Source organism: Microcebus murinus, chromosome 17, assembly GCF_040939455.1.
Source record: "Microcebus murinus isolate Inina chromosome 17, M.murinus_Inina_mat1.0, whole genome shotgun sequence".
In the NCBI taxonomy this organism is placed as follows: domain Eukaryota; kingdom Metazoa; phylum Chordata; class Mammalia; order Primates; family Cheirogaleidae; genus Microcebus; species Microcebus murinus.
Window position 1 is genome coordinate 49,520,361 of NC_134120.1, and position 11,785 is coordinate 49,532,145.

The window sequence follows — 11,785 nt, forward strand, 5'->3', positions numbered from 1 at the left end:
CAAGACCAACCTGGGCAACACAGTGAGACCCTGTCTCTACCAAAAAAAAAAAAAAAAAAAATTAATAAAAGAATTAATCCGGCATGGTGGTGTGCACTTGTAGTCCTATCTACTGGGAAGGGGAGGCTGAGGCAGGAGGATCACCTGAGCCCAGGAGTTTGACGTTACAGTGAGCTATGATCCAGCCACTGTACTCCAGCAGCCTGGGCAACAGAACTAGACCCTGTCAAAAAAAAAAAAATTAAATTTTTAAAAATGCAAGTGATCAATATAAAACTATCATTGATTTCGGTCATAAATATCAAGGATCAATTCTGCTATGCTTCCTCGCTGTTGTTTGGGTAACGAGTTTCCCTACTTTATTTAGACCAAAGGAGAAAGCACAGTATAGTAAAATAACTGCGTCCTTTCTGTTCCATTCCTTTAGCCCCCCACTCCCTGTTCCCATCCCCAACGTAGTAGCTATGCTCTATTTCAAAAAGCATAAACTGCAGCCCTCATCAGGGCTTGGCAATGCAGCTGCTGTTTAATACCTGTTGACTGAGTGGAAGACAAACAAACAAGGAAATTATTCGACACTAGAGAAGCAAAAGCATGTTGTCTTCAAGCTGAAGGGACAGCGGAACCGTCCCCGTCATTGTGATCTAGTTTTCCTTCTGGAGGGCACGTTAGCAGTGGTGGGGCACCACCCTGTGGAGGTGGCTATGCACTGCAGGTGCTGGCACTGCCGCCCGAGCCACACTCGGAGAACAAACTGCACCCTCCCCGCCCCGCGCAATAAACACACCACGCAGCTCTGTGGAGTCTGCTCCGCCACCGCCTGCCCCGGCTCTGCGTCCCCACCGTCGCTGAGAAGAGTCACTTAAGACCCCTGTAAATCGATGGCTTCCAGGACCTGCCCTTAAAGCTTCTGATCCAGTGGGTTGGAGACCCATTATTTGCCTCATTAACGAGTATTCCAAGTAATTCTTACTATCAGGGAAGTCTGGGAAACAAATCACCTTTCTGTCAGTCGCCTATGGAATTAGGGCAGTTATTTTTCCACAGTGACTTGATCTCTCAGTTAACTTTGGAATATGCTACTGGTTAACAGACGGAATGCTCCTCAGTTCCTTCAAGACAGAAGCCACAGATCACTTAGCACTACTATCTCGCTTCCCCCGCGCCTACACTAACGCCTTCCTTCTCAGGACTGAAGTGGGGGCCGCCTTCCGCGCCGAGGACCCCAGCGCCGCCCCGGGCTTCGGAACCGTTCTGGCCACGGGAGCCACACTAGTCACTGCACGCCGGTGCTGGGACGGCGACCCGAGTGTCAGGGGACCCGAATCGCACCTTCGGAGATGAGGTCAGAGAGCCGGGGCGGCCAGAACGACAGTCTTCTCACCAGACTCAGCGCGGGAAAAGAAAAGTCGGGGAGGGCTTTCTCTTTTCCTCTAACAAGAAGCACCAGTTTCAAGCTGTTCTGGGCAAGGCAAACTGAGACTAGATCCAACTTTTTATTCCTATTCCCACCAAGCCGCAAGCCCTCATCATAGAGGTGGCGGCAAACGTCGCCCGTCTTCCTCCCTAGTCGCACCCAAGTCGCGCTGTCCTTGTTAGTCGGGGTGAGAGAGCATCTGGCAGGGGAGAGCGGTAGCAGACGTTTTTGAAGAGTTAGTCTTCAGCCTAACTGAAGTGGCTACTCGCGACCTTATGAAATCTGTCTGGGCCAAAAAGAGAGTGGGAGCTTGGCTGAGGGCCCTCGGGACTTCATAACGTTTCCTTCTGTATGGATGGGATGGGGCTTTTCATAAAATAACACCGCACGAAGAGCGCAAATCGCTTGCACAAAGCACCCTCACAGGTGGCACGTACAGCTCCGGAACCCTGAGGCAGAGAACCAGACTCTGTGCGGAGAGTCACGCGCAGGCGCACTGCCGCCCCGCAGCTGGAGCCGGAGGCTCAGGGGCGTGGCGAAGGAAAGTCACGTGTGCCCTGCAGCTGGCTCGGCGATTTCCCTACATGGACTTGTGCTAAAGGGCCCCGCCCCTCGCCGTGCCCTGGAATGTGCGAGGAGGCCAAGCCACAGGACAGACGCAACCATCTGCGGAAAGGAAAGGGGGGAAAATTTTGTACACTGCAAGAAGAGGTACAAAAAAGACAGAAACTCAGTAATCGGACCCAACGAATCATTATATATTCCCCTATGTTCTAAGTCACCCGCTTTATAATTCTTTCCAGAGCACTTGGTCAATACTGCGCCCACTGACCACACTGGTAACTTCCCTCCCCGCCGCCCTTCCATTCAGACGCGCCCACTCTGTTAGCCAAGAATGGTGACCAGGCTTCCTTCCGGTTTGCTAAGCGGAGGCCGGAAGTGTTGGTTTTCCGCGGCTCTTGGAGTAGAAGGGTGGTGAAAGCGGCAGCAAAGGGATCACAATACGATACATTGCTTGTATTCTTGTGGCTGTGCAGGGTGAGTGGTGCTTGCGGTCGGGCGCGTCAGTCCCATCTCGGTGTTCCATCTCCGCGGGGCTGGCTGGGAGGGCAGCGGGGCTCCGCGTACCTGGGCAGGTGGACCAGCGGGACCCCCACTTTCGAACTCAAGGGGTCAGCCCTGGGACCCAAGGCCGGGGCCGGAAGTGGCCCAGACGCCAAATTCGCTCCTGTGCCCAAACTTGGAGCTCTGGAAATGTGGCTTAGCTCGCTGGCGCCTTGAGCTTGGGAGGCTGCCGGTCCCGCGAAACCCGAGCCCTGCATAGCTGACTCTCCAGGACTATGTTTAGTCTCTAACGTAAACTTGCCCGATTCAAGAGAGTCTGCGCAAAAACCGTAGCCCACTGCTTCCCTGCTGCAGTTGTTGCAGTTGTGTGGCTACGTTTAGTAGGCATAACCCAACTTAAATTTGGAACTTTCTCAGTTCAGCCTGTGACTAGAACTTTTTTCTTTCAAAGAGGGGTTTGGGGTTTAGTTTGCGGTGCAAGGAAGAACTTCCCAAATACAATCACTTGAGCCTTTTGGGTGGAGACTTCTGGCTAAGTCAATTCGCCAAAGAATTGTTTTCTTTTAAAGTAGTTTAGTGGGTATATTAAAGTATATATCAGTTCTTTAGAAACCTATAGGTTCAGTTGAGATTTTAACTTCTTAAGTGCAAAAAGTTTTATATCTAAAGGTGAAGAAAGCGAGTATTTCTTAAAAGTACTGGTATTAGTTTCATTTTCTGGAAGGCCTTTGATAAACGTTAATCAGAAAAGCATTTCATTTCCAAAACCGAGCCTTTGTTAATCCTTACAACTAATTGTCAAGTGGTGAGAACTTTTTGGGTGTGGCAGTCTTCAGAGAACTAATCCTACCTTCAACCGGAAGTTTGCATGAGAAATGAAAACTTGGTTTAGTTGGAAGGGAAGCACCGACTTGAAAATATATTTTTTAAAAACTGTGATTAGCACTGAAAAAATTACTTAGGTTTTTAAAAAGTGCATAGTGCGTTGATTAAATGAGACTAGATTTGGTCAAGATTTGGAAAGCAGACCAAACACTAGGTACTACCACATTATGCGGTGTTTTGTAAGATGGGAAGTTTTCTTATTAAAGAATATATCATATTTTTTTCTTAGAATATTATGAAATTGAATGTTCTGTAGAAAAAATTCTAGATTATTTTACATTTACTAACAATATAACTGCTGGCCTGTAGGATTCTAACTAGAGCAATCTAATGTATATAGTAGTATGGGTTAGTCCCATTTTATAAGTGGAACCATAGTTTCTAGAGACTTTGAAAAATATTCTAGTTGCTCATGGTGTGTGGGGCAAACCTCTTTGAGAAGTTCTGTCTTACATTTCTCCCACCTGGTAATCTAACTCTTCCTTACATGGTTTGTATCCCTCCTTTTGTCATAGCCTTAATGATTCTCTTCCTATCTCATCAGGCTGAAAATAAAATTACAAATTCATTGCCACCCACATTCTCCTCCCTTGGCTTAAAACAAGGTTGTGTTCCTTTAGATCTGTAAATTGAATCTTCTTGACTGCCCTTTATTCATTTTCTCATGCATCTGAAATCCTTGTGCCTTTTGTAGATGCCAGCTCTGTAAGTCTCCCTCCTTTCAAGTTCCATGCAACAAATACCCCTTCACACCAAAGATTTTTTATTAAATCCTTCAGAAATAAAGACTGAACTTTATGGTTGAGGAACATCATAATTAGGATATTTCAGGTGTTTACCTGGATATCTTCCCATCTTAAATGAAGAATATTTACATTGATTTTTTTAAATACTTTAAATTTTATTTTACCATAGCTTTTTTTTTTTTTTTTTTTTTTGAGACAGAGTCTCGCTTTGTTGTCCAGGCTAGAGTGAGTGCCGTGGCGTCAGCCTAGCTCACAGCAACCTCAAACTCCTGGGCTCGAGCAATCCTCCTGCCTCAGCCTCCCGAGTAGCTGGGACTACAGGCATGCGCCACCATGCCCGGCTAATTTTTTTTATATATATATCAGTTGGCCAATTAATTTCTTTCTATTTATAGTAGAGATGGGGTCTTGCTCTTCCTCAGGCTGGTTTTGAACTCCTGACCTTGAGCAATCCGCCCGCCTCGGCCTCCCAGAGAGCTAGGATTACAGGCGTGAGCCACCGCGCCCGGCTTTACCATAGCTTTTTTTTTTTAATTTTTTGAGACAGAGTCTCACTTTTGTTCCCTAGGCTAGAGTGAGTGCCGTGGCCTCAGCCTAGCTCACAGCAACCTCAAACTCCTGGGCTCAAGCAATCCTGCTGCCTCAGCCTCCCGAGTAGCTGGGACTACAGGCATGCACCACGATGCCTGGCTAATTTTTTCCATATGTATTAGTTGGCCAATTAATTTCTATTTCTTTCTATTTATAGTAGAGACAGGGGTCTCACTCTTGCTCAGGCTGGTTTCAAACTCCTGACCTTGAGCAATCTGCCCGCCTTGGTCTCCCAGAGTGCTAGGATTACAGGCGTGAGCCACTGCACCCGGCCTACCATAGCTTTTTAAACTTTAAATGAGAATTGTGCATTTCCTGAAGGCCTGCTACTTGAAGAGTAGCAGCCTTATTTGAGGGAAAGTAAAATGGACAACAAACTAGAATTATTGCAAAGAGTACACTGACAGTATAAAAAATGATCTGCTCCTTGAAATCATAGCAGTGGGCCTGACTTCACTCCCTTCACCAGTGATTGTTCCATCTATACTTTCAGTGTGGCAGGAAAAAATAAACCCCAGTTTCCTTATTTTGGAACAATGACTATGAAGCTGAACTCAATTGCTAAAAAGCTCCAGATTTCTGGTGGGAGATAAACTTTGAGAAAATAAAGGCCCAGGTAGTAACTTGCCCAACATCACACTGTCAGTTTTTGGTAGAATTAGTAAATTTGTTAGAATTAAGACTAACACTTGAATCTCTTAATTCTAATGGTGTCTTTGTAGCTTCTAAATGATACCACACAGGGTTTTTTAAGGTCTTCCTCTGCCCCGAGTCTTTTAAATACTCACAAAGGCCGGACGCGGTGGCGCGCACCTGTAGTCCCAGCTACTCGGGAGGCTGAGATGGGAGGATCGCTTGAGCCCAGGAGTTCTGGGCTGTAGTGCGCTATGCCGATCGGGTGTCCGCACTAAGTTCGGCATCAATATGGTGACCTCCCGGGAGCGGGGGACCACCAGGTTGCCTAAGGAGGGGTGAACCGGCCCAGGTCGGAAACGGAGCAGGTCAAAACTCCGTGCTGATCAGTAGTGGGATCGCGCCTGTGAATAGCCACTACACTCCAGGAGCCTGGGCAACATAGCGAGACCCCGTCTCTAAAAAAAAAAAAAAAAAAAATACTCACAAAGATCTTTTTTGAACTCATGGTATTTGATAATCATGCACCATCCTAGGAGTTATTTTTCATTATTGTCGCACATTATTTTAACTTTAGAGTAATTCCTCTGGAATGAAAACTATGACTCATTTCATAGAGTAAACCAATCATCTCATTTCTTTATAGTTGCTTCCCCAACTGTATTTTAAGCTCCTTGAAGATAGAACACATGCCTTAAATTTCTTAACTAGTTTTCAGCAGTAATGGTGTTTGATACATGTTAGTGTATGTAGTTAACCAATCATACTAAGGTTGGTGAAATGACGTACTGAATGAGCTAAAGAAGAGTTCTGTGTAATACCATTCACAGTACTGACTCACCCAAAAAAAACCACCTTTTTTTTTTAACTTCTAAAAACTATTTCATTTGCAAATTAAAAAAATGCATGATTAAAAGAAAAGAAAATTCATCAGAATTCAAAAAACATATATTACTTGACACCCAAAGCTAAGCATTTTGGAAAGTTATCTAGAGGACCACCAGGTTTAGTAATAGAAGATTTTGTGGATTAAAAAAATCAGTTATGTCAACCATTTGACCTATAATTCTCATCAGTTCCTTTGTTCTTAAAATAGCTAACATTACTTCATCGTTAGGAGAAGACAATGTTGTCACATAAAACAGACTATATTTAAAGATGTCCTTTGGCCTGCAAAGACATGACATGCCTCACATTAAAGAGAGGGAGGCTAGTAAATGTGTGCCACTTATTGGGTCTCAACCACCCACCCCAAGTCCTTGAGTACATTTAAGAGTTGAAGGAATAATATACTCCATAACTCCTTTTAGTTTTTAAGACAACATTTAGAATAGAGGGGAAAAGTATAACTCTATGTAGTTTAGATAATAATGGGATTTACTACCCTCAAAAAGAGTTACAGAATGAAAACAGCATTCTGGAATGGCTTAAATAAGTCATTAAAGGTAGCCTCCTAAAAGATGATTAAAGGATTCTAGGAAATTTGGGGAGAGTATATATCATGATTTCTGGGTTGTGTAGGGTATATCTTTCCAACAACACATTCCAGTCCATTGCCATAAAGTGCTATATTGGATGGACTGGAATTTGTGACTACCCTTTGTGGAATTTCCTACTAAAATCTGAAAACAGATTTAGCTTAAAAAATTTGAGGCAGAGCTTTTTCTAATTATTTCCATAATTGTATTTAGTCTGGGGGAAGTGGTTATAATGAAGAAAGAATGTAAGAAATAACTTTTTTAAATACATGGGAAACATTATATTCTTAGGGTCACTTTAGAGTGCTGAGATCTAGGTAGTAGTTCATTCTTTGCAGTCCACAGATTTATTTTTAGAGCAATGGCATAGTGTTATGCCACATCATAGCTAAATGTTGTTTTCAGGACGTAAGCATTAAAATTGTTATCCTGGTCACAGTGAAATCAGTAGTGCCTATTTTAGACCTGCTTGGAAGAATATAACTCAATACAGTGTCTCTTACTCTTGCTGCTTAGAGATTTTGCAGACTACCATCGCCACCTCAACTCTGAAGGATGGTAGGGTAGAATTTTATTATCTGTTAACTATGGAATTTTTAACCTCAAGCAAATTGTTAATAGTCTTTTAAAGATTAAATGTTGAAAGAAAAATTGCCTTTTCATTTTAGATATTATTAGACATTCTTTTTATTTTTATGTTAAATTTTACAGGGGTAAATTTAGGTTATTAGAGAGCAAAGGTAGTTTCTATGACTCTTAAGATGTTTTCTAAACTTTTAAGACTAAATGGCTTTAAAAAGTTTTGCTCTGATTTCTCTTTAGCGGTCTTAGGTATTTCAGGTGATTTTAGTGTGACTCAAATGCAAGAAGCTGGTTTGGATATAGTGCAATGTCTATAAAAATTATAGATAAATTAACTTCAGTTTTTTAATTGTTTTCCATTAGCCTTTCAGCAAATGTTTCTTGAACTGCTTTGAGCCTAGAAGAGAGGGTACAATAAGAAATGTTAGTTGGATATGGAAGAACAATATTTGGCAATAGAGACTAGGAGATGAAGACCTGTTCCTCAGTCCTCTTTCCTACTTCTTTGCCTTTCTGTCCACCAAAGGATGAGAGAGCTAATTTAGGCTAGGGCTGCAGAATGGTGGACCTCTTGAAGATGAATTAGTACTACTCAATACCCCCATAGCACTGAAGTATAGAACCTGGTACTTTTCCCAGGTACCTAAGGTTTTTTTGCTGCTTGTCTTTTTATTGTGATTAAACCAGCAGATTTGGTTATTGGTTGCATAGTTAGGCTGTATAGCAGTACTGGGGATATGTAATCTTGTTGTGAGCTTTGAATTAAAGTTGGTTGTAGTTTGGAATTTGAAATTAGTGATGTACTGTGTATAAAACATCACAACTATAAGGGTAAGTGAACCCAAAGCACAGGTCTAAATTTTCTCTTTTAGTTTGGTTCTGTAAGTAATGGTTATTTTTACCAAGTGATATTGTCCTGCTGAAGACACATCTCTGAGCACCTCAACATGAAATGTTGATTGTTTACTTTTGTTGATCATTGTTTTGATTCATACTTAAGTAATCTTAGATGTTGATTGAGTTTTCCTTGTATTTCCTTTCCTAATTAGGATTTAACCGCCGCCATGTCTAGTAAAAGGGCAAAGACCAAGACCACCAAGAAGCGCCCTCAGCGCGCAACATCCAATGTATTTGCCATGTTTGACCAGTCACAGATTCAGGAGTTCAAAGAGGCCTTCAACATGATTGATCAGAACAGAGATGGCTTCATTGACAAGGAAGATTTGCATGATATGCTTGCCTCACTAGGTAATACTCAGTTTTAATAATATTAATGTATTGCATAGAATTTCCACAGTGCTTTTCATATTTATTTCATGAGTCATAAAGCTCTGTGAAGTCTGTCTAATGAGTCTGCTAAGGTTTAAGTAAAGTCTGGAGCATTGTTTCCCACTAACTACATGCAGATGCCTGGCCCTGTCTCACGATTGGGCTGGAGGCCTTGTGTGTCTGTGTGCGTGGGTAAAAATACTGATCTTGATTGTGAAAGCAGTATTATTCCTTCTAACATCCCAGTGGAATATCATACAATCTCCAGACTCTTAATTTAGGCCTTGTTCGTTAAGAAGACTTTTTTCCCAAATAGTTTTGCAATCATGAATGCAAACAGCAAGCTGTATGAATGATAACCTTTCTTGCCAAAATGTTTATCATTAATAGTTGATGTATATAATAATGTAATTAAAATTATTACCCTCTTTTTTATTTAGGGAAAAATCCAACGGATGAGTACCTGGATACCATGATGAATGAGGCTCCAGGCCCCATCAATTTCACTATGTTCCTCACCATGTTTGGTGAGAAGTTAAATGGCACAGACCCAGAGGATGTCATCAGAAATGCTTTTGCTTGCTTTGATGAAGAAGCAACTGGTAAGTGAGAATAACCTGTAATTACAAAATGATTTAATTTTTAGTTGTAGAAACTAAAATATACAGTAACTCGAAATATAGCATACCACCCTAAGGTTTGTACTACACCTAGTTATTTGAACACGGTTCTCTTCTGGCATGCTTTGCTGCCTCTGCCTTTAAATATTAATAGTTTACTATTGAATAGGTTGTATTTGAAACCTCTTTGGGAAACTTGTATTACTTCTTTACTAGAATGTTAACTCCTCAAGGGTTACGCTCAGGATATATCTGTTGAATAAATAACTTTTACCAGAGGAATTTTGGATAAAGTATAAATTGTTAAAGACCATAGCTATAACATGGTACAGTTCTATGTTTGTTTACCAGGTATCTCTTAGCTCTAAATAAAATTGTTTGATATCTCACCTCTGTGTTAAAATAAACCAAGTAGAGCTTAGGCTCTGGAATCAGACTGGCTGGTTTCAAATTCCTCTTCTGCCACATAATAGCTGTGTAATTTGGGGCAACTTAACTTTCTCTAAGCCTCTGTTTTCTTATTTGTAAAATGGACGGTAATATTACCTACCTCACAGGATTGTTAGGATTAAATGAGGAAATGAGGTAATATACATAAAGTGTATACTGCCTGGCATAGAGTTAACTGTTAGACAAAAATGTAAATATATAAAGACCTGATATTTGGGGAGATGTGTATATAAGAGAAAACATATAAGGAAATATTTTCTATGATTCCCAACTCACATGGCATAGCCAAATGTTTTTAGGGAAGGAAGGCACACCCTTTGATTTCCTGCATTACTTGGACTAGTTTAAATACTGAGTGGTTGTCAGGACCTGCTGATAAAAGCATAATCTCACTTACGCTTTAAAGGTTCCCCACATGTACATGTTAGTTACTTGAGAAACCTTTTAAAAATACCAATACCAGATAATAAATCGGGTGACATCCGATCCTTATAGGCAGGCAGGCTTTATGAGAACCCTGGTGTCAAAAAACCCAGAGTAAAAACAAATCTTTTGGCTTCCCCCACTACTCACCGCCACTCTTGGCACAGTCTCTGTGACACAGTTGATGCTCAAATATTTATTTCATGTTTTTGTACGTGCTAGGCCTGGCCATATTTGTTATTACATAATTAGATTTGTAAGCATCAAAAATCTCATTTTTACATATGAGAAAACTGGAGTCAGAGGTAAAGTGAAATGCCCAAAATAACAGCTTGTTAAAACTGGGCCTCAAGACTCCAGTATTCTTTCCACGAAGGTACTTTATTGATATTTATGATATGGTGTTGGTTTTAGTGTGGCAGGGGACTGTTACTTGCTTGTAGAATGGGTGTAACTTTGTATGCTGCTTTAGGGAACTGTCAGGTTTAGATTCCTTAACCATACTTTTTATTACTTTTGTTTGGGCACAGGTTTAGTCCCTGTTATCAAGAGATCAGAAGATGGATGCAGAGGCAGATTGATAGAGCAGAGTAATGCTACTAAGTAGCTGGGTATTTTTCTAGGCAACTATCTACTGATGCTGCCTTAAGCAATGGAAACACCCTGTATTTTGTATATTTGCATGTTTATAGTTTTTAACATCCAAAACATGCTAAGTCAAGTATAGATATTCCTTGTAATTGATCCTCAGAGTAGTATATATTCTGACCACCAGTTCTTTGTTCTCCAGGCACCATTCAGGAAGATTACCTGAGAGAGCTGCTGACAACCATGGGAGATCGGTTTACAGATGAGGAAGTGGATGAGCTATACAGAGAAGCCCCCATTGACAAAAAGGGGAATTTCAATTACATCGAGTTCACCCGCATCCTTAAACATGGAGCCAAAGACAAAGATGACTGAAAAGAACTTCAGATCCCAGCCAAACGTTCCTTGTTGCCACTTTGGGTATTTCTGAGATTTTCTCTTAGAGCCTATTGCATGCCCTTAGCTTTACAGCTTTTGCTTTTCCTGTTGTATTTATTCTCAGCCATTTTGGGCATATGTATCTTTATAATCAGACTGGAAATGGGACTTTTTATCATTTTCAGAATAGAAAATACGGTAATTTAACTTACCAGCTCCTATACCCCAAATAACTGCAGTCTACAGAGTCAATATATTTTTTCAGAGAAAGTTATTCACTCAATTTTTTCTGAACTATAATTAAACTTTACAATAAAATACTTGTTTAAACTTCTTATTTGCTAAAATTGGTTTCTGTTAGTTTTAGTTAAGACCTCTGCCTTCCTTTCTCCAGTTTACCTAACAATCCTGTCTCCTCTACTCCTGTTCATTCTTTATCTTCCCAAGGAAATTCAGTTGCCCTGATCAGGTTTCTTACAATTTGTTTTCAATTTTTAAAATAATATCCTTTAGAATTTGCATGTATGTGATAGTTTGGTAGCTTTAAGTCCTTACGTTTAACATCCTGCCAACATTTCCACTTTAAAATTTGTACATTATTTCATGTCATTTAAAATTAGACCAGACCACTGCGTGTAATTTTAATTTTTCCATTTTAAA

At 41.0% G+C, this 11,785-nt stretch overlaps 2 protein-coding genes across 5 annotated transcripts in view; one reads left to right on the forward strand and one right to left on the reverse strand.

The window, feature by feature from the left end:
• MYOM1 (myomesin 1) overlaps nt 1–2,284 on the reverse strand; it is a 153,673-nt gene extending 151,389 nt beyond the window's left edge. For all 3 annotated transcript variants that reach the window (XM_012746091.3, XM_075993618.1, XM_075993620.1), the window contains exon 1: nt 1,333–2,284. The gene's annotated coding sequence lies outside the window, so the exon portion shown is untranslated. The remainder of the gene's footprint in view (nt 1–1,332) is intronic.
• A 42-nt stretch (nt 2,285–2,326) lies between these two features.
• On the forward strand, nt 2,327–11,445 carry LOC105860934 (myosin regulatory light polypeptide 9). Of its 2 annotated transcripts, none has more exons than XM_012746095.3 (4): nt 2,327–2,455; nt 8,447–8,645; nt 9,107–9,268; nt 10,950–11,445. In XM_012746095.3, exons 2-4 carry the CDS (start codon nt 8,462–8,464, stop codon nt 11,120–11,122), a joined length of 519 nt encoding a protein of 172 aa, XP_012601549.1. In that variant the 5' UTR covers nt 2,327–2,455; nt 8,447–8,461; the 3' UTR covers nt 11,123–11,445. The 2 variants fall into 2 exon arrangements, with proteins under 2 accessions (XP_012601549.1, XP_012601548.1); XM_012746094.3 differs by lacking the exon at nt 2,327–2,455 and adding an exon at nt 7,275–7,373.
• Nucleotides 11,446–11,785: the final 340 nt, after the last annotated feature.